Here is a 24,114-nt window from a genome sequence, read left to right on the forward strand (position 1 = left end):
TTGGTTCTCATAAGCTTTTCTTCACTTCCAACAACTGAAGTTGCTTGATGCTGCAATATGATTTTAAAATGTTTCTAATTATTGTACAATAATCCAAGAGAGATAACTACAGTCAGAACCATATTCCCTCCTCAGTTCCTAGTATCTATGAACTTATTCTATTTTGATTAATTTTAAAATAATAGCTTACAATATGATAATTCAGACATATAAATTATTGTCTCAAACCAGCCAATTAAAAAAAAAAAAAAAGGTATTTCTATTGCTGGAAGCCCTTGATGTATTTATGTCCACTTTTGATATTAGTGCCACCATGGAGGTTTGAAATCCTACATGCCCAACAAGGCTCCCATAAAAAAGTGGTACCCTGAAGGGATTACACCAAGTACCTTCCTTTTGAAATGCTTCAGGATTTTCTATAGGATGTAGTTTTATGCTGCATGACATCATACACACACAGAGCATATGTGTTTTATTAGATGTTACATCAGGAAATAACAAAGCCAAACAAAAATCTGGCAATAGAGTGTATATGTGAAGTCTTTTAGAGTGTTACTATGTCCATCTCTACATCTTCCTGAGGCTTTTTATGGAAGTGAGCAGTATTTAGTAGATGAGAAAACAGAATAATCACCAGAGCACACAAACATTTTTATGCTGATATTACTTACTTTTCTATTAACATAATAACGTAAAAAATATTAAGCATGCAGCATGTTTCACACAACATACTGACAATGTGATTTAATCTTTCTTCTTTGTCTTGAGTTGGTTTGGGTTCAAAAGTTACTTCATTCCAGAGAGCAAAGGCTATGCCTTATTTCTTATGGCAGAAAATAATTCAATAGGTACAAAAATCAAGCATGCACTCGGGCATGTCTCCATCTATATTTCTGTGGAAAAAAACACGTGAACATTGTGCTCTTTACATTTCCTGTTGTATTTGCCAGCTGTGTCTGTTTCACCCATGAAACAAAATGGACAGAACCTTGGAAGAATAAATGAAACATCTTCTGCACTTTACAAATGTGAGATGAGCACATAACAGGTGTTTTGTTTGCTATAGATGTGTTTTGTAGGGACCGAGAGAAGTTGGCTTTTCCTACCTTTTTTTCTCTTTTAAAACTATAATTTAATATTCTAAAGCTAAACAAATGCATGCATTTGGACTGGTGAAAGGAAGAGAAGGTGCTAAGAGAATTCAATCATACTCAAATAAAACTCGGTATGAATTATAAATACTCAATATCTTCCATTTATGTTAGATGTTTTAGTGTTGAATTCATAAGTGATTTCTCAAAATGAAAAGGAACATTTAATGTTGTTGATGCATTTGCACCAAAAAAAGATTAATCAAGATGTAAAATTTTCCCAATATATACCTCTGTCACAAAGACCTTTCTGCAGCTTTGAAAATACCTCTGTATCTGAGGGAAAAAATTAATAACTATAACTATGGCTTAATTTTCAAAATAAAAACAGGCCAGAACAATGACAATCTGCAGAGGCTACCTGCCAAATAGAGATTGAGACATTTATTGCAGATGTGAAGATGCACTGAATCTGAAGCTTACACTTCTGAATAAAATCAATATCCAGATACATTTGGGCTGAATTTCCGACAGCATATTAACTACTCCAGTGCAATAAGTAACAAAACACCACAACAGCAGCTATTCTGGAAGAGAGGATGAGGTCTAAAACAGAGAGGAAAAAGAGGAAACATCTGAAACAAGAGCTGGTGGGAGGGAGGTGACAGTGAGGGTGCCAGAGGAAACAGGGCAGAGATAACAGAGGCACAGGCAACTAGGGAGGGCAGAATAGAAGCACCTGCTGCTTATCATTCCTTCAGAAGCCTCATGAATTTTTTGATTGCTTAAAGCTGTGGGGGAGGTTTCCACACTCCCAAACATCAAGGAGACTTGGATGATTCAAAGACAACTGGCACCTTTTATGAAGTACAGAAAAGGAGGGATCTTGACAAGTGATAAATTTAGAAGCATCCCTCACCCTCTCAGCATCTCCCCTTGCTCTCTTCTGCACCACACCTAGACTGTTTCCAGCACCTAAGGAAGGCTCTGCAGGGTATACCAAGTCCAAGAGCTGCCTGCAGCTCCACTGGTAGCATATTTTTTCATCAGCCAACTTAGAATCCACATTATTATCACTTCTGGCCTTGCACAAGACCATCCCCAAGAGTCACCTCATGTGTTTGAGAGCATTGTCCAAATGCTTCCTGAACTCTGTCAGGCTGCTGCTTTGACCATTCTCTGAGGAGTCTGTTCCAGTGCCCAACCACACTCTGCTGTTTTCCTGATAACCAGCTGAAACCTCTCCCAGCTCAGCCTCATCCTGTTTCCCTGATTCCTGATCACACAAGTAAAGAGGCCAGTACCTGCTCCTCCTCTTCCCCTCACAGGAAATTGCAACTGCAAAGTCATCTCCCCTCAGTCTTCTCTTCCCCAGGCTGAATTGGCCAAGTGACCTCAGCTACTCCTCATACAGCTTCCCTTCAAGGCCCTTGAAACTCATGGACCTCCTCTGGACACTCCCTAATAGTTTCATGCCTTTCCTATATTGTGTCACCCAGTATAACTGCACACAATATTCAAGGTGAGGCCACCACAGTGCAGAGCAGAGTGGGACAATCCCTCCCTTGCCTGGCTGTGATGCCATGCCCGGAGCACCCCAGGACAGGGATGGCCCTCCTGGCTGCCAGGACACTGCTGCTCAAATTCCACTTGCCATCAACCAAGTCGAGTATGAGTCAAAGTCCCAAGGTCCCTTTCTGTGGAGCTGCTCTCCAACTTCTCATTTCCCAATCTATACACACAACCAGGGCTGCCCTGTCCCAAGTGCACTTGTCACTGTCAAACTTCATAGAGTTGGTGGTTGCCCATCTCTCTGATTTGCTGAGGTCTCTCTGCAGGGCCTCTCTGTCCTCAAGGGAGTTGACAGCCCCTCCCAGTTTAGTGTCACTGGCTTTTAGTTGAGGGTTTTAGCAGAAATGCCCCAGAACTGGGAGCATGTTGTACTAGACAGTGGAAAACAAACTGTGCTTCAGTAGAGCTTTGCTCCTCATGCTGCCCCTGACCTAAAAGCAAAACATGCAGACAGACCCTTACAAGCAAGGCACCACTCCTACTCCTCCAAATAAACTCTCCACTACTAGGTACAATCATAACACAGCTTCTCCTTGGTAATCACACACCCACATAAACTTTCTGTCCCGTGCACTTTCTTTATGTCTGTGAAATGTCTGTACAGCCCTTCCTACGCCTGGATATCCATTTACTGTTCTTTTCTGGCCTATGCATAAACAGCATTTTATGAGAAACAAAACCAGAGGAACACATTTACAGAGTATGTTCAAGTTCAGATTCAGCCATTTAGAGCCTCAGAAAAAAACCCCCACACTTTACATCAAACAGCCACGTGTAAAAATATTCCCAAAAAATTTTAGCATGACAATTCTTCAAAAATGCTGATATTTCAAAATACTTAAAAACAAAGGCAAGAAATAAAGTAGTAATAAACACTACTAAAAGAAATGCCTGTGACATACAAACATTTTAAAAAACCAAAGCAACTAACATGCATTGAATTGGTTAAGACAGAGAAAGGACACTATGTGATTTGATGCATTAACACTCTTGATACCTATTTTCATACCCTGGAAAAGTGTCTTGTTTTGGTTTATTTTGTTTCACTTCTTTAGATTTCCAGGTTTTTCTTCCTTTCTTCCTTTCAATTGTTTTGTCCCACTATTCAGGATTCTTGCATCCTGGTCTTCAACACTGGTAAGTCCTTACTGAGTAGTTGCCCACGTACAAACAAACACTCATCCCTCTTCATTTGGTTTCCCCACCCAACACTCTTTTGAAAGCCCATTTCCCCAGCTTCCTCCTCTTGTCATGGAGAATATTCTTCCCTTTTGTAAGCAGGCTGAGAGAGCTTCCAAAAAACATAGAAGTCACCTTACCCTATTTCTCACTATAGCCTGAACTTCTGAAAACACAGAGAATAGTAAGAAGGCTTCACTGTATGTAAGAATTTTTCATACATCCTCAAGCAGTCAGAACTTATCATGGATGGGTATTTCCAAAAGTATATCTTGAAAGTGTATTCAGGATTGTCTTTCTTTTGGCTCTGAAAGTTTTAAAGACATGGTTCCTAGATCAAAAGGAAGGGAAAAAAATCCTATGCGGGTTGGATGGAAAATATGTTTTGGGAGATGAAAAATGAACTCCATGGAGTACTAAATTAATCCACTGCACCACCTAGGAGAATATTATATCTTCAGTAAGCTTTACAAGTTTCAGTTTTTCCCTTCCCCAACTGTAAAAACATCCTCTGCCAGTGACAGAGTGATAGGATTGCTTTCCTGACTAATAATGAGGGATACTTATAGATTCATAATACAAAACAGGTGCAAGAAATATGCACAGAATGGAACACTTAAAAATTCAGACTTCACAACAGTTCAACTGTTGTTCTGGGAGGTCTAAATCAAATTACTCAGCCAGTGCCTAGAATAGTTCCAACTCTCTTCAGGGAGACTTCAGTAATGAAAAGTAAAACACTGTGCTGACAATTATTTGTTTCTCACATGTCCATCATTTAAAGACAAAATAATGTATCCACTGCGAAAACTGTACCTATAAAGTGGATTTCTCTTTGTTAACACCTAATCAAAGTTGTTTTATATAACCACATTCTCAGACAGTGTTTTCAGTCACTACATAATTATCCACAAACACAACTAGAGATGCCAGGTTGTACGGATGGCTGTGACTGAGCACCAGGCAGGGTACCTCAAATGGCCACACACACACATGCACCCAAAACTTCTGCCAGCAAGGCTGCAGGAGCTTTTATTCATAAAGGAGTAGAACAAGGTGCACTAGAACAGGAAGGCCAAAATATTTGTAAAGCAACTGCTTACCACAATCAGAGTAACAACTGTCAAAATCTAGGGTATGGGAAAGAGGGAAGCAGTCCATCCATCAAGGCATCCCACTCCCTGTACAGAGGGGGCAACTGACATGCTCTCCCTGGTACAACTCACAGTAATCATTATTACAGTCACCTCTCAATCAAAACAGTAGTTGTTTTCACTGACTGATGAATGTTGCTCATTCTGTACTAAACCATGCCTTTTCTTTTTCTTTCACTAGAAAGATGTGACCCCACAAGCTTTACAACAACATCATCTTTGCATCTTCACAACAGCAGCATCTTTGCATACCCTTAGCTGCTGTAGGAGAGGACTCAATAATGATGCAGAAATGGGAAAGACCTAGTAAGAGTTTTAGGAGCTGTGTACATCTATGTCCTTTTGAAAAGTGGTGACATGTCTTAGGAAGTCAGAGACAATATTTGGAAGCATTACTAATTACAGTTAGAGCCACTTCAAAGCAATGTACAACCAGCAGGGCTGCCCAGTCAATCAGTCGGATTACATGTCTTCTTCTCGGTTTGTTTCTTTTGATTTAAAAAACAGCTGAAAGAAAACCTCTGGCAAAATCTCATCAATGACTCTTTCAGAGACTGCCTCCTCCCATTCCTGGAACTCAGCTGCATTTCTGTTGCATTCATAGATACAAATCTCATTCTCAAATACTTACTGTCTCCTTATATCAGTGTACCCTTATGTAACAGTCAATTGAAATTTACAACATAAAGAAATGAGACAACTGTTATGTTATTGCCAGCTCCATATAAATGAACGTTTCCAACTTGACACCAGCATTTCTTTTCTGTTTGTACTAATCTTAAAAGTAAAGCTTATCTTGAACACTAAAAACTGAGGTTAGAAAATAAACAGCTGAAAGGAAGTTTCACTGGAAAACATTTAATTTTAGCAAGTTTATTTCTTTGATCAGTAGACAATGTAAGGTTTGTTTACTATATTGAGTTTTTATAAGCCAACATTGAACTGCTACACTTCAAACGTTACTGCCAAGACAAATAAAATGTAATTCACCATAGACAATGTTTCTAGGCTACTGAATAAAGCCAAGTAAACAATACACTACTTCCGCATTCATTCCCTCCTAATCTAGAGCTCCTCTGTCTTCAAAATAAAACAAGAAAAAAATATGGTCACTGACAACACTGCTGCTAATTCACATTAAGTATTTTTAGGTGAAACTCATAAATAGTACACCTCTCTTTTTTACCCAGCAACAAGGATCAGCATCCAAGAATAACCTTCAAAATGTATTTGACTTGTCTCCTCATAGTCCCACACTTGGGTCACTGGAGTCCGTGGGGTTTTATTACCTATTCAGGCCAATAAAAGGCAGGTCCAGTGACTGCTTGTGAGTTCTCCTCCATGCACCATTCTTCCCTGCTTTATTTTCAATTTATTTAAACTGATAGAGCCCTCTGAGTAAGTATTCAAATCTTAAACTCATAAAACACAAGAGTGATCATAATCACAAATACCTAAAGCTTGACCCTCCTTTGGAGCCATTTCAGCTAAAATCCTCCTCCTCAAAGGAAGGAAAGAGGCATCTGCATTCATTAAGCAGACTCTACTTTCATTACTTTCATCAACAACAACCTGTCTTAATACAACTCTGCTAGATAATTAAACCACCTAACATACTGATGTTTTCATCATGAATTGCTGCTTTTCATTAGTACATTAGAATTTTTATCTTCCAAAAACCCACATCCACACATCTCTGGCTCAAAAGTGCTGGAAGCTAAGACAGCACATGCAGATGTTTCTCCAGCTGCTTCATCTGCCTTACTTTTTTTCCTAAGCTTGTGCTATCAGTCCTTGCTGGAGGGCCTGAGAGCCCCCTGCCTCAGACAAATCTTTACATGACCCAGTATGGCTGTTATAAGGCTGTGTTCTTGTCCTGATTTTCTTGCTGCTCTAACGAAGGCTCCAATCATCCTTTCAATCAATTATTTCATCTTTAACTTCCAGCTCTCCATTAAGATATAAAGAATCAGAACATCCAAAGAGCTGATACAGATAAAGTTCTACCACTGCACAAACCTTGATGTATTCAATAAATTCCAGAAATATTAAAAAAAAAAGAAATAGTATATTACTTTCATAGTATTCAAGGCCAGGCTAGATGGATCTCTCAGCAAGCTGGTGTAGGAGAACCTGCATGTGCTGCATAGGGCAGGGGGCTTGGAACCTGACCTTTCAAGTCTCTTCCAACCCAGACAATTCCATGATCCTATGATACATGTCCTGTATAGAAAAACCTACTATGCAACCAAGTATTCTAATCATATTATTTTTAATACAAGTGCTCTAGATTCTTCCATTTTGAAGAATATTCAGAGAGATGGGTCTAGTTCTGTAAGGTGATGCTACTCCCTGGAAAGTAACTGCCAACTTCTTGACCTAATGAAGTGAGCAGGAAGTTTAATTTTTACAATTCATGTTAAACAATGTAAAGAGTTATGAAGCCAAGTATCTCCTATAAGTCTAATTTCTGTCACATGCAACTGAGTCAATGTGACTCATTCTGTTCTTCAGATTTGAGAAGCCAAGAATTGCTTGTTTCAAAAACTAAACAAAAAGGGTTCAAAATCTCAAAACAGCATTCTTTGCACGAGACATTGCATTCATATGCTTAACACAACTGTTTGAATTAGTGATCACAAAGAACAAACAAACAAGGAAAAATCACCCCACCCCCACCCCAACACAAAATTCTTTGAAGCAGCCGGCTGCTCTAACACCACAGAATTTTGTGGATAAAAATTAAGTTTGGAGAAAGTTTGAATATTAAGCATAACAATTTGTGAAGAGCAAATGACTGCTGAAATTCAAAACAGCGTTAACTAAATGAATTTCCATTTTTATCTTCATGAATTTAACCCTGCACCAAAGCATTTCATCTGCCAGTTATATCTTGTATGTCTTTAAGAACAGATCCCCAGAGAGAAGGAATACAGTTTTTCTCTTGCAATGCAAAACATTGGCATATGCTCAGGGAACAAATCTTGGGATAAATCAGGAGTGACAAAGTGGAATAAGTGGAAAGATGGCAGCAGAGAGAAGAAGAGAAGCTACCAGCCAGGCCTCAGATGATAAGATGGGGCATAGACAGAAATGTTACCAGGGATCACAGCAGAGCAAGCAGAATTTCTGTGACTTTTGAGTTACAGCAGTGAGCAAAACCAGTCACAACAGGAGGACCCACCTGTAAGAAACATGACAGACCGGCAGAGGATTTTTTTTTTTTTTTTTAAATTTTATTCTATGTAGTTGATTGCTTGTACAAAGTACCACCAAAAATGTAAATACTCATCATGATCAAAGTATATTCCAGACAGAAATTGATCTTTAATGATATGTGGAGCTGGGAACTTCTATCAAAAGCTCAAGCAACCATCTCCTGGTGGAGGCAGCAAATGGAGGCACACAGACAAAGTCATGTAGTTCCCTCCATAAAGAAGCAGCAAGTGATGAGGGAGAAGTCACTGAATGCTCCTTCCTCCCAATCCATGCTTCAAAAATGCCAAAGAGAATGCAAAAAACTCTTCAAATAGAATGGCCAGATAAGAGAGGCAAACTTTTTATACTGGTTTGTATCCCAATCTCAAGCTACACATTGTTAGCATGTAGAAAGTAAGGCAACACCTTCAACATCTCAGAACAAGGCACAGACAAGTTAATGAAAACACCATGTTCCTTTTAATAACTTTCATTGACCTAATCCCCTGTGTTCAAAAATATGTAACTGTGGGCTTGCCAAAGTGAATGTGAAGATCAAACTGATAAAATACAAGATAATGAGTCAATTGATGTGCAGATTCATTCATTTGAAAAACAAATAAACCTTAGCAGTAATTACATCTGCTCATGATTAATGGCAGCTGCCCAATGGATTCTTCTTTATATGAACAGCATGTAAGGGTATATACACTCTCATTGGAGTACAGATTTTTCCAGTATACAAATGTGAAAAAGATTTCTGGAAACTAATGAGTGCACAACTGTGACTGAAAGCTCCAGTCATGCTATTGCTATTCCACTGTACTAAAAACAACTGGATTCTCCATCTATGAACATCACACAGGCTTTGAAACCCAGCATCAATCATGGTAACTGATTCTCTCAAGATAAAAACAAAAGCTGAAGTCTAACATCTGCTTTCCCTGGCAAACCAATCTGAAAGTTTATGCATTTGGGAGAGTTTTTTAATCATCATAAATAACCCACAACCAGATGAATTAAAGGTGCTGCCTTGCTTTCTGGACAAATCTTTATAGGGTCCCTGTAAGTTTTCTTCACTTAGAAGCACTCAAAGAAAGGGTTTAAAGAATTAGAGGAATTAAAAGGTCCATGTGCAGATGCAGTCTGTGGTCTTGCTGGGATCACAGAGGCAATACAATACAATAGCTGACATGTCTGGGGCAATGCAATGGAGGGATACAAGTTCTTTAGGAAGGACAGGTAGGGCAGATGAGAAGATGAAGGTCGACCTCTCCATGGCAGAACAACTGGAATGCACAGAGCTTGGCCTGGGGATGGATGATGAGCCAGCTGGAACCTTACAGCTAAGAACTGAAGTGGGGGTGACACTGCAGGGGGTGTCTGCTACAAGCTGCCAAGACAGGCAGAACAAGTGGACAAGGAATTCTACAGGAAACAGCCTTGTGTCACCAGGCCCTGCCCCTCATGGGGGGCTTCAACCACCCTGGCAGCTGCTGAGTGACCAAGAGAGCACCCTGTAAGCAACCCAGAGGCCTCCAAGAGGGCACTGATGACAACTCCCCAATAAAATCAGCAGAGGAAACAAGGAGAGGAGCTCTGCTGGAACTCAATCACATCCAAGGAATAACTGACTGAGGATGTGAAGGTAAAAGGCAGCCTCACCTAGCTCATTCTGAATGTCTCAATTTTTTTGAAAGATGGAATATATACTGCAGAAATTCCAATCCCAAAGAGGCAGAAGGTCAAAAGAGCATTTGATCCTCTGATAAGGAAACCTCACAAACTTCCCAAATATTTGCAAGTTCCTCGGCAACTGCCGAAAGTCAGAAAGATTCACAACCATAAAGGCTTTCCTAGTCAAATTTTGATACTCTTCCAGAAGTCCCCACATAAATCTCTGGATGACCTCTTCCTTTCAGCTGATCAACTAAAAAGCCTAGACCTTAAAACTAAACAAAACAGAAATGTTTCATTATTCAAGAAAGCTGGTACAGAATTTCTGCATTTTCTTGTGAATTCAAAACTTGATTTCCTTCCCCCAACCCATGCCAATTTGGATTATGGAGAAGACCAGAAACTGTACTCATAAAGGAAACACTGAGCATAGAAAATATTTTTTGGTTGCTTTATTCAAGTCAGTGCATTTGCTTATCACGCAGAACTGCTTCTTGAAGAATAGCATCAGTTCCGCAAGTGTTACAGAACAGAAGCACCCCTCTTACATAATTCTTGAAAATAATTATTCTGAAAAACCTGGAAAGCATAACATTATTTTATCCTCATGGACATTCATATTCCTATGCAAATCGAGACACTTTTAAAACACTGTGGAGAAAAAGAGATGTTTTCACACCATGCAGAGGTCTGAAGTTAAACACAACACGTCTACATCCACCATCAAAAAGCACTTCTTGGCAATCTCGGCATTTTGAAAACCAAGGCATGACTGGACAAACACTATATGCTGAACTGTTTTTGAATGATCTTTCTATAAATTACATAACTCTGAAACATAACTGAGCTATATCTTCATGATTTACTACCTCTGGCACTGCCACCTATTTCTGAATAATTCCAGCCTCCCTTTTCAGAACCTGACAGTCTATGAACATTGAAATAAAAAACTCAAGCAATACAATGAACTTAGTAGCTTCTCATGTGACTGAACAAATCAAATTACTGAATTCCATTTTCATAAGATATCGACCTTGTATTGCTAGAAAAAAAAAATATACTTTATTGAGTTTTGTACAGACTTGCTCTTTTTAGTAGAGATTTTTGTTTTGGTTTTATATCAAGTAGGATGATAAATCTTTCACTGTGTCATGGAAAAGCAGTGCAAACAGTTTTGAACACTGCCAGATCACCACCTCTTCAAGTAAGCCTTCCGAGAAACAGTACTTTAACCAATAGTCCCCATAACACAGTTTTCTACATTTCAATAAGCCTTACCACCAGATTTGCAAATCAAAATTAACACTGATAAAAAGAAAACTGAAATCAGGCATCCAGCAACCCCTAAAAAGTCACAATACTTTCCTCTTTGTACTACCTACCAGAAGTGCAAGCTAACTACAGGTTAAACTACCTGGCACTGGTAATTTGGATCTACAACAACCACCACTGCCTTGCCTCCTTTTTTTGCACATCTTTACCACCCTAAACTGTTTCTTCTGAATGTTTTCTTATTTTAAACTAGCAACCAATAGTTGCCATACATGTCAGCCATACACTAAATTAAGCATTAAGCATTAAGTTAAAATGTTGAGTACCCTTGATTCATAAGTGATAACAGCAAAGCCCAAGACAAATGTCAGGAAACCAAACTACTGAACTGTTATGTTAAGACTGACATTTTTTGGAAGAATATCATTCTCTGACAGCATGGTCTCTCATTGTGAAGTAAAAATTGAAGTAGTAGCTCCTAGTAGCTGCTCAAAACTGTTAAAAATTCAAGTTAAAACCATGGGATATCTCCCACCTCACAGGTGTGGAAAGTTTCCTACACCTATGCATAAGATCATGTTAGCAATACTGAATTAAAAAACTAGATCATCCTTTGGGCTCTTTCATATCCACCCACTATTATTATTATTATTTTTATTGTCTTTTTTTTTCAGGTAACAGAAAAGAAGGCAATTAACTCTATACACTACTGCCAGTCCACACCCTCATGAGTAGAGTTATAATCATTTTGGATCGAGAAAGCATTTCATTCTCACTGTTGGAACAACCCTCTCTTCCTAACACTTGAGGAGCTGTGACACAGCAGGGCTGCACAGCTGATTTGAAGATGGTAATCTCCCCCTTGCCACACAGACACAGCAGCTCACAGGTCCAATCCCTTGCATCTATCAGGTTCATCAACTGCTTTTCAGAGCAGGTGCCCATCCCATACCCTGCAAAACCCTTTACTGTTACCAACCATCATTCAAATCCAGATTCAAATGCCTGAAACCATTTATAGGTAAAGTTGACATTAACAACCCTAGAGGGACTTCACTCATTTCCTAGATTTCCTGGAAGTCTTGATTTTAAGGGAAAATAATATGCTAGACAAGATGCATTTGAACACTAGATCAAAACACACACATCCCAGCACACAGCTTACAGTGGGAACATATCCCTAGAAAGCTTGCCAACTGAGACAGACCAACAGAGCTGATCGTGTACAATATAGCTTTGTTGGAGGGTTGCTTGTGAAAAACAGGCAATAAAAATCAGTAACTTATTACCATGATACTTAAAAATGAAACACAGTAAACTGACTGCCATAAACCAGGGGAATGATATATGGAGAATGAAGAAATTTCTGATGTCTTCTGGAAACATTCTAGAGAATTTAACAGTATAAAGCTTACCACAACTTGTACAGCACACTGATAGGTACAGCAGGAAAAGCAAATGAAGTCATAAATAATTATATGGGTCAGTACCAAGTCTGAACAGATATACACAATGCTATTGGTGCACGGAGTTCAGCTTTGCCTCAGATTTGCTCAGTCATTTTGGGCAAGTCACACAGATCTCTCTGTAAATACGTTCAGATGGGGATATTTGCTCTTAAATCACTTTAATCTCTGGAGATAAAACATTATACGAAATGCAAATGTTACTACTTACTGCTTACTGTCTTCAAATGACAGCTGAAATGTGCATTCCACATTTATCATCTGACAGAATAAACTCATAAGCAGTCTTCATGTATGTTTTGACAACACGTGAATGTTAAGCACAACTCATGGTATGTCATCTGGCTGTCAAGTATGACCAAAAACTTTTTTAAAAACCCCTACAGTAAAACCAAAATTTAAGAAGCGTCACGAAACAAAAACAAATCAATGCAAAACAAGCCTCCCAAGCTTACTTGCAGTAGGGTTCCGTGAACGCCGTTCTGCCGCACGCCGCGAGCGGCAGAGGCCGGGAGCCCCCGCAGCAGGGCCAGCAGCGTGTGCGGAACTTCATTGGCCATGACGAAGGGAACCAGGGCCCGGCCCGACATCTCCCGGCAGCGGTACACGGGCGAGTGCCCACACCTGGGAAAACCAGAGACCTGTTATGTGTCATCCAGCAAGCCACTGGGATGCCTAAAACAGGATAAAGGATAGTGCCATGAAAACGAAAGCGTATTTCTCACAAACCCCATATACAGTCTTCTCACAGTGAAAGGTAAGTCACACTAGAGCCATGCCAGAGGTCTTGTTGTCACACACAAGTTCTGGCATTTACATAAAGGAAAATAAAAAGGAAATAATGCAATTATGCCATTAAACAGGTAAGTATATAGTCCTGTAGCATCTTTCTGGATGTTTATGTTACTTACTAAACACATTCAAATGTATCATGAGTTTGACTAAAACTGTCAACTCCATGTTGTTAATCAGATGTTTCCACGAGAACATAAGATGGTGTCTACTGAATTTTGGGCCAAATTTCCCTCTGGTTTTTAGAATACATTTAAAGGCAGGAAATAAAAGTCACATTGGAAAATAATTTCCCATTATTTATAATTAGTAGCTAAAAGAAAAATACTACTTATTTAAAACTGACTGCTAAGATGCAAGACTCTGTATAAAGCAAATGCCAAAAAGAATCCTTGATCTTTTAGTGCTATTAAGGTTTTGATGACTAACTGTAGATTTATGAAAATACATGGAGAATGAGCTAACATTAACACATTAACCAGTCATATACACTACTTCAGTAGAATGTTTACTGAATTGACATGAGTAGGAGTCCTTTGTCAGCTAAGTAGGTTAGGCTAAGTCTTTCAAAGCCAGGAATTCTTGCATGTGTCAATTTTGGTAATGCAGGTACAATTGAGCCACCCAGAAAACTGAGAAAACTACTATAGGGTTTAGGGTATAGAAAACTACTATAAAAGGCCAAATATTTTAGGTGATGGAAAATGTAGTATGGCTGAAGTTATGCTCTGCTACCTCCCAGATGATCGTGATGACTCAAAAGATGGCCTTCCCTATTCCAATACTCTCATCCCTTTCCTCAATTGCTTCCTATGTCTTTCCATTTTACATAATCCCATGTAAATGAGATTATCCCCTAACAAAATGATTTTGACCTCTGCTTAAAAAAACACTAAAAAACCCTGCAGTGTCACACCTACCTATTTAAAAAATAGAAGAAATTAAAAGGTATTCTGAATTTTCAAGTATCTGTATCAGATTTAAATCAATAGTCAAAGTAGTAGTTTACTTTAGTTCAAATGAAATATAGAGAAGAGATTCCATCTTGAACTAGCAACCAAATTAACAGGGTTTTGAAGACTAAGAAACTAAACAGTCTTAACTGAAATAGGTCCATTATGCCATGGCATGCCTGGAGGACACAGATCTTCAGAGGATCTAGAGAGGAACTACCCAAAGGTTTCTGAGGCAATTTTTAGCCTTGCAAATAAGGTTGTATGTTCTATTATGATTTTTACTAAGACCATCTTTACATTTCCTTTTCACAGACTGGCCCTCCTTCACAATAGGATGCTAAAGGAGAACAATCACAATTAGAAGCTCCGCCATAGGGAAAAGCTTCAATCCTATATTAACAAGGTGCAAGAAGAAATTCTGTTTGGCTATTCCTAAAAGAACTTCCTTTTTTAATAATAAAAACATTTTAATTCTACTTCACAGTAAACTGAAACCTAAGAAATCACTGTCTGAAACCATTCATTCAGCTCTGCCGAACCACATTTTCTTAATTTTGTTTATGACCTTTTACAGAACCCAAGGAATCTGACATGTTTTCACAGGAGGAGTGGAAAATTGGTAAAATTCCAGGGTTTCCTCTAATTTGTGCAAGGGTTACTTTCCAATACTACATGCTTCAAGAGGGTTTTTTTTTTCCTAAAACACAATGCAGAGAATTAATACATATTTTTAAATAACCTGTCTTTAACTTTTTTGTCTTGTAAAACGTCAAATACTTATAACACATGCATCAACATATAAGGAGATACAGTATTTTACATGCCAGATTTTGTTCCACTCTATTCTTTTATCAAATTTATTGTGAACATAGAAGTGACTGCTTTATATTTAGAAAGAGGAAAATAGTGTCTCATTACAGGCAAAATTTTCTCAGCTGCCTGAAGTTCTCCTGCAGAGCAACGACACAGGTGTCCAGTCATGAAGAACTCCCCCAGGATACTGTGGGCCCAGCTCTGCAACCTTCTGTGCCAAAGGGAAATGCAATCCCACAGCTCCTACCTGCCCAAAGGGCAACCCAGCCACCAGCCTGCCACTATCCTACACAGCTGCTGTACATCCTTACACTCCAGGGTGCAGGGACTCACACCTTAGTGGGAACCCTCAGAACAGCAGGTTCTTCATAGGTTGTTCATATATAACCCTATGAAGTCCATACTAAGGAACAAAAGCATCACAATAGAAATCATAAGGTATCTGGTTTACAGGAACATATTTGGGAACACATGGAAGGCATTTCACATCAACACAAAGCTTCCCAAATCTTAGAGGGGTTAAGATTCCTACTGTTTCTTCTAATTTATTTAAAATATTTATTTGTTTTTAAATCTAACACTCAAAGGAAATCAATTGTTTCCAATCCCCACCCACCAGCAAGAAACAGCACAGATAATATTTCAAAAATACTCTTTCACATGCATATGCCAGATGTCATACCAAGCCACCACTAGTGACCTATCCCTGAACTTCTGCATACCCTGAAGGCACTTAAGTGTACATCTCTCATGTTTTGAAGGCACTTGGCTTCATTCCTGAATCATGCAAGAAGTTTGCCAGGAGAATGTCAAAACCTACACTAGTTTTTCTATCCAGCACCCTAGAACAGAAAGTTTTGATATTTACTGGATCCCACTTACATTTAACCTATCATCTGTAAATAAAACTAAACAGGATCAATTCTCAAAAAGGGATAGAAAATAGAAAGACTGAATGCAAATAAAACAACTGAGCAACAGAAATATAACATTCTAACCAAATCTAGCAATTTTTTGCTCATTGTTATGCCAAGCTCCAAACCATACACTTTAGCACCGAGTCTACTACCTGTATTGTTAAAAATGTATTCTATCTTGAATTTAGCAACCATTATGGGAAGAAGTCTCACAAACTGCATCAAGAAATATTTTTGCACAACCTTGGCAATCACAGTAACTTAGTTTCTATCTACAGCAAAACCCAGCAGCTCAAGAAAGAAGCATTTTAAGGCTATGAAACTATTCAGGTTACTCCTCGTGCAGCAGTTTAGCACGCTGCCATCCCCGAGATGAGTCGCATTTCTCTGATGGCAGTTGCCTTGTGGGGATACTGGCAGAAGAGGACTTCCAAACACTGCAGTTCAACCAGACTCTGAGCTTCACCTGGCAACAGCACAACACAAATCTGCTGCACGCTCATCCTCTCTGCAGGGAATACCAGCAATGGAGTCTTGCATTCATTTGGACAGCATGGATGTGTGTGAAAAGCTGCATTTAAAATGGTTCCATCTCCTTTGATTTGAAAGGTGCTTAGGGGGGTGGAGGGGAAGTGTTTCAAGTAAGCGACACTATCTTCACATGCAGGTCTGATACAAGTAGACTTTAAAATCTAGGAATTACCTAAAATGTTGTCATATGTAAAAACATACATTATGCCACCCTAATTTTATTATACCTCAAGACAGCAACAAGAATGAAACTTGCAAAATCCTCATGTGACAAACTTCTATTCAATCCTGAGGGCCATTCACAACTGTAGTATTTCACCTTGAACTCAGTACTGTTTATCTAGGTGCACGAGGAACTGGATGTAAACATGTTTACTTGAAACAACCCATGATCACGAACAAAAAGTCCATAAATCTGGGAAGGTTTCGCTCCGTGTAACCGTAGATTCAATTCAATGCATTTCCACTGCTCCGTTCCAGCTTCAACACTCAGATCCTGAACCACCCTCCCAACTGATGTGATTTATGACCAGCTCTCATAAGGCACAAAGATTCCATACTCCTCTGCACACATCAAAGTGTCTAATTTATTACTCTGGCTACAAACAACAGAACACTAGCTGTAAATAATAATATCTTGAGCTTCTTTAAAAAAAAAAGAAAAGAAAAGAAAAAACACACCTGCAGGTGTTTCCTATGCACTTATTTTCCATCCTTTCTTATTTCTCCCTCTCAACAGACTTCATATTAGCCAAATTAACAATGCAAATAAGGATTACCTTTTAGATAAAGGTCACAGAAACAAATTAGTAGATTTAGTTTGAAAAATTACACCTGTTGCTCAAAATATGCTCATTATATTAAATAATTCCTACAGTTGTGAGAAGGACTAACAAGGACAGAAATGTCTATTTTCAGGTTTTGCTGGCTGTTGTCACACAATCTGTGCATTATTAACAAAGCCAATGCTAATTAATGAAACAGTGAATGTTCTGAAAAAGGGGCCTCTGACTTTTTAAGTCAAACCAAGTATCCTACCATCATCACAAAGAGTTTGGCAGAAGAATGCAGTATGAGGCAGGAAAGGCTTTGCAATTCAAACCAACCACCTCTGCCTGCAGGTTAAAGCATTTTAACAGCCACCACAGCTTTTAAAAGATAAAAGTGATTGAAAAATATAAATAAACAAAAATCACACACATGGTACTCTCTAAATCCTTGAGCAAGTTGTGCCACAGAGTGCTAACAAATGCACTCTAAGAAAAAATTGTGTTAAGTCTTCTGTCTGATTCTGTATAGACAGGGTAGATAGAATGAGAAGGAGATTTTGCCTTTCCTCCATGATGCAGCGATACAGTCCAAGTTATGTCATCAGTTCCAAAGCAAGAATTAAAACCAAAAAATTAGAGCAGGAGAAAACATGGATGCTGGTCAAAACTCAGAGAGAAAAGTATTCAGCAACAGATACAGCTCCTATTAAAATCAGTTTGGTTATTAAGATTCAAGAGCATTGCATGCATTCCTCATGATTATATACTAGTTCATTTTTCCCCCCTTCAAATTATCTCCTAAAAGAATACCTTTTGCAACTTCAAATGCAGTATGACAAGTTCCCAAGCTAAGTGAGGTCCAAAAATAGAATTAAAAACAACACTCATGCTTCCACACAATTAAGTAACTTGGACTTCTTACTGAAGATGAATCAGTAGGATAGTACCTATTTGTTACTGGAAGAGTAAGAATTCCTGCAACACCAAGGATAATTTGCTACACATGTACCAAAACCTTCTTATGTTCATTTATTGATTTCCTTGGTTTGTGTTTTTCTTTTAAGGAAATAACCATTTTCCATTTTGTTTTTTAATGTTTCTTAGCAATTAAAGTATCCAAAACATTTAATTTTAAAATCTTATTTCTCTGTGGAAACCTGCATTGTAATTGGCCTGAAGATAATTTGTTCTTTCATCAAAGATTAAAAAAAAAACCAAAACATAAAAACCTGAGATTTGATATAGCTCCTCATTATTTACCTGAAGGGTAGGAAAATATTACATAACTACCAACAGTTTGCTGGAGGTTTTAGATCTACAATCAACACATAAATGTAGCTCAGAAAATGTTTCAACAAAAACCACTGACAGAAACAAGCCATATTTAATTTCACATTATTTATGCAGTACTAATCCCCTAAATTCTTATCTATTTCCTTCAAAGTGAAGTTAATGGTTGCCCAAACTTCTAGCCTCTTTATACACTGTGTTAAGTATTTTATTCTTCCAACTTGGGCAATTAAGATAAAACCCTATGTTTTTGTAAGGGCAGTATTTTCCACGAGCACTTAATGAAGCAGGGTAGCCATAAATACTGCAGAAGGTATGTAGGCAAAGTATACAGGCTTTTATTTGTTAAAGCTGTCCACAAGCTCTGCCAGGAGCTGTTTCTCCATAAGTTTCCAAGGGCTTTCTAAGGAAAAATTATAGACATTTCTCTCTTCTTGTCACCAAGGTCCAGGTTAATGTAAACAAGTGGCCAACTGATACCAAGCTGAATCAACATTAGAAACTTGAATTGTTGTGGTTTAGCAAGCCAAAACACCTAGGATCTCTGACATCTGAGTCTATGAAAACTATTACTAATACTGTGTATAAACTTCAGAGAAACAGAAATATGTTCTTGTCAAATGGAGATTTCCCATAGAACATGCTGATGCAATTTAAATGGCATCTGTTCTTGAAATCCCATCAAGAAATCTCAAAGAATTTGTCTAGGTAGGAAGCCTCTAGGTTTATTTAAAGTTGCATGAGGGTAGAGCCTCCATTTTGGTTCACAGTACTCTAGAGAAAAAAACAACTGCTCTTAACTCAAGACCATGTAAAAGACAAATTTCATTCACAAGGATATTTCTACTTTGTTAATTTGTGAAGTTACCATGATGTTTCACAACTGCAGAATAACAAAAAAAAAAAAAAAAACAAAAAAAAAACCAAAAAACCACTTACTATCCAAACAGTTGGGAAAAAAACAAAACAGACTATTTTCTGTCTTAGCAACTCTATCATTATTTTGAACTCTATGAAAGGGAAGTTGAATGGAAAAATAAAGTCTCAGCATCTTGCAAGGATTTTCAAAACTTCAGATGACTGTAAGCAAAACTGCAACATGAGCAATTTAAAAAGTGTATCATCAGACCCATGAAAGCATCCAAAGGATCTGGGTTCTCAAAGACACTTCCCTTTCAGCCATGCCACCAAAAGTATCTAGCCCATTACTAAAAAGCTTTCCCTGTATTGACTCTTTTCAAACTCAGACTGTTCTTTTTAAAGAATATTGGCTTTTAAAAATATCATTATACTTGGTTTCCCATATAATTGTCTGTACAGTTAATGTATTATTTCTCTCCATTTCCATACTTCTTCCTGCAAATACTTCTCCAGATGTTATTTTTTAGATACTTATCTTGACCAGCAGAGTACTTGCTGGTTAATGTTAAGTACATAAATGAGTAATAAAATTACTTCACAATCATATTTTGACAGTTCAGCACCCCATCATATTTTTAGTGGATCATGTTTCAGGTAAGTATACATCAAATTAAACATACATCAAATTTTAACCCAGGATCCCAGCCACTTCAAGAGACTGCACACTAGAAAAAAAGACTTACTCTCAGTAGTCATGAATGCCTCTCTGCTAGGTGTCACCCTTTATTTCCCATGAATCTGACAGCTCCCTGCAGTTTGAGCATATTTCCTAAACTGCTTCAGACAATCTACCAATGACTGATGAACACAGTGAAAACTGGAATAAGAAATTAATAGCAAATACCTAAGGGTTGTTCTTTCCCATCATCACCACTTGGATGTGACACAGCTGTCTACAGTTTCAGAGGAAAGACAGGAATATAGTAAAAAACAAGATGAATAAAGAGTTTTAGTAGATCAGAGGGTCTTGAGCAGCCCACTGCCATTTAAGCCTTTTGCATTCTTCTCTAGCACTACAATTTGAACTTAATCAAATTGGAAAAAAATTACAGCCTGTTCACAACTTGTTACTAAAAGGAAGAAAAAGACTGAAATTCTTCTTATTAATATTAACAGTGACCCGTAAATATTTTTACAGATCAGTATTAATCCCTGTGTAATCAGGATTGCACAGACAATAGAATAACCAAAAATAGGAGACTTCCAAGACAGTTGCAATTCATTAGTGATAAGCTCAGTGTGGAAATGAATTCCTGTCCTTCCCTCCTTCTCCCCCAGCTATGCAAAATTTCCACTTCAGATGTCAAGCAAGAGATTTACTATAATAAAAATCTAAAAGACAATGTATGCTTTAGAGGTGCACATTGCTTCTTTTCTTGAATGGCTAGACCAGCCCATGTTTTGGGAACCTTGCCCATAATAAAAAGGATACTTGTCATCATCTTGCAATGACCGGCCAGCCCCATGAGCTTCCTTCAAGAAGAACAGGGCATTCCAGTGAGTCAGAGCCTGCTCCCAGTCTCACAGGGATTCCATAGAATGCAGTATTTGCAGACAGTTATAATGCTGAGCAGTTATGCTAAACAAATATCAGGAAATAAAAAAAAAAACCAAAACAAATTATAAAACCAAAGACTGAGAAGATGTGCAATTGAAAAGGGAAGCCAGGGAGATGCTTTCATAAACAACTGTAATCAAAAACAGCTACTTTAATACAACAAGGCTGCAACAAACAGCTTGTTGTATATTTTAATCTACTATGAAAAGACATTCCCACAAAAGCTCTTTCTTTATCAGACCCCTGGTAAGATTCCCAGTCTTACAGAAATGATAGTTGAAACAAGGAAATTTTTAATATTAATTCTTCTAGTGCTGCCATGTCACACTAAAACACAGGGGAAAGAGGAGAAAGGCAGAGGAAGTACACTTAGCTAGCACAGTCATCTACCTTGCTTGGCCACATACCAAAAAATACCAGTGCTCAGCCTACAGAAAATCAGATGGCTGCTTTCAAGTCCGATACAGGATGATATACTAAATCCACACATGTAAGTGTACATGTGTGAAACAAAACAAACCCCAGCAAATCTGCATTTAAACCAGCATAAACATCAATTTAAGCTTATAAAAGATATATATATATATATATATATATATACACATTAATTATTTCCACCAAGCTCATCTCAAACAAATTGAGAATATATGGTTACTAGAACTTCACCAATTGCCTGTTTCTTGTGCTGTAGCCCATACAGACTCTGTCACAAGGTTACAGTGGAACAGAACCATACACCTGACAGACTGGATATAATTTAACATAATCAAACAACACAGAGCAATCAAACTTATAGCACAAGTCAACAAAGAATAACTTTCTCATATGGGCAACCTACATGCAAGTAACATTACAGACTGGTAAAAATTCAAATTCACACTTCCTTCTGCAATATTAATACTACCACATCTGAGTCCTCTTCCTTAAGTAAGCTCTCTCACATTATGAAACAGTAAGACACAACTGAAACTCACAGAGAGCCTCAGAATTCATGGTCAGCTGCTCTGCTTGCTAGGAAGCTAAAATAAACCCAGACCAATCTATTTCAAAAACTCACAGGTGATAAGAATTCTCTCTCTCCTTCCCTAAACACTCTATTAGAAATGGCTACAAGGTTGGTTTTGTTTTTTTTTTTAATTAAAAAATGACAATGCTCGATCCCACAGAACATTTTTCCTCACCACACACAGTATTGCTTTCCTTGCATCTTAGTATCCATCATTAACTAACAGTCACAGTGATTATCCTTGTACACCAATGACAAGATCTCATGTGCAAAACCAAAGCCCTATCAGGCCAGAGGGGTGGATGGAGAAGGGCAGAAAGGGAAAGAGGACAGCTGTAAAGTGTTTCCATCTGCCACCCTCCCAGGTCCCTGACTGGAAACAGCAGCAGGGCACTTGGGAATTTAGCTCCTCCATTTTGCACAAAGACACATTACAGACTACAAAATTCTGCCCAAGAAAACAGTGTCTATTTCATAACTCTGTTAATTTCATGGGAAGATGTTAACATTTCTTGCAACATAATACACCTAGAAGCAGCACTGCTTTGAAATCTATTTGCTGAAGTTCTAAAGAGGAAATTTCATGAAGAATTAAGTTTTGTCAAGGGGAAGCCAAGGCACATACATCCAATAAGGTTTTAAAACCTTATACTGTTTGACATTTTAAAGCTGATTTTTGAAAAACTTTCTAAAAGATTACGAAGTCACTCTCTTAAATAGTTACTATTCATTTTTTTTCAATTACTGAAGAAGTATTCAAGTTAATAAAGCAATACCCATTTTACTCCTTCAGAGCATTCAGCCCAGAACATTTAACAATAAACACGCACTCTGTCAGTGCCATGGTACGAGAGGACATAAGGTAACTGAATTCTAGATCATTCTGAAGAGATTACAGGTCTTTGAAAAAGGGAGAGGGAGGCAAAAGGGAGGTTATGTTTTTGTTTCATACTTAAAACATTACCTCCCGATTACCTCCCTTGTTAATCAAAAACATGCTGTACATTCTTTCATCTTAGAAAGTAACCATTAAAACAGACCTATCTAGCTCTTTAAAAAAAAAATAAAAAGTGAGGTAATAAGTTGTGAATCAAAGTGTTCCCTTCCAAATAAAACATCTGCAGGGGGAAAAATAGCTTAATAGAACTGCAGATAGGTAATCAAATGCCCTAGTTCAACAGGGAGTAACAACTATGTGCACAGAGATTGAGATTTGTCCTTGCAGCATTTAATCCTGCTCATATTGTGCAATTCATCTCAGCACGGTCAGAGCAACCACAGCTCTACTCCCACTTAGACGGAAAATTCCACTCAAGCTTAAGTGAAGCTCTTCAAAAGCCCAACTTGAATTCTTTCTGCTCAACCCAGTTTTGTTCACAGAACTGCTCACTCCATGCAAACACAGTATTCTGTTCATCTTCTCAGTGCAACAAGTGAATGTCACTTCCCTGCAGGCTCAGCCCTGGAAGGGGTATTGAGACCACATACGGGTCACGCTCACCTTTCCTCTCTCCTCACTGCATGGCTGACACTGGTACACCATCCTAAACAAAAATCTCATGCTATGGCATAGCAATTACATATTGTAATTGCACTGAACTACCATGTAATTATATGTACATGCAGATGCTATAGAACACAACATTGCACTGAGAAATTCAAATAAACAATTTATATACACAATTTAATGACTTGGTACATAGGGCCTTTGGCACCAGACCTTCTCTTCGATCCTCTCTAATAGGTTACTTCATTACCACCTTCTGAAAAACAACCAAATGGATGGGAAACAATTTTATTTTTGTTCATTTGCTACTGCATAATGAAAAATAGAAAGGGAAGTTGATGGGAAAAGAGCAATGTATTTGTTTTACCAAGATAAGTCATCCCTGGTAATTCCAACAAATGCAGTCAGAATGAACAGAAAAAAACCACTTACAGCATTCAAATA

At 38.1% G+C, this 24,114-nt stretch overlaps 1 protein-coding gene across 2 annotated transcripts in view; it reads right to left on the bottom strand.

Annotated features, from left to right (window-relative positions):
• Positions 1-24,114, bottom strand: part of THADA (THADA armadillo repeat containing) — a 151,757-nt gene that overhangs the window by 74,394 nt on the left and 53,249 nt on the right. For both annotated transcript variants that reach the window (XM_021526433.2, XM_021526432.3), the window contains exon 29: positions 13,065-13,233. In XM_021526433.2, the coding sequence (XP_021382108.2) occupies positions 13,065-13,233 (169 nt within the window). The remainder of the gene's footprint in view (positions 1-13,064; positions 13,234-24,114) is intronic.

Source organism: Lonchura striata, chromosome 3 (genome assembly GCF_046129695.1).
Source record: "Lonchura striata isolate bLonStr1 chromosome 3, bLonStr1.mat, whole genome shotgun sequence".
NCBI classification, from domain to species: Eukaryota; Metazoa; Chordata; class Aves; order Passeriformes; family Estrildidae; genus Lonchura; species Lonchura striata.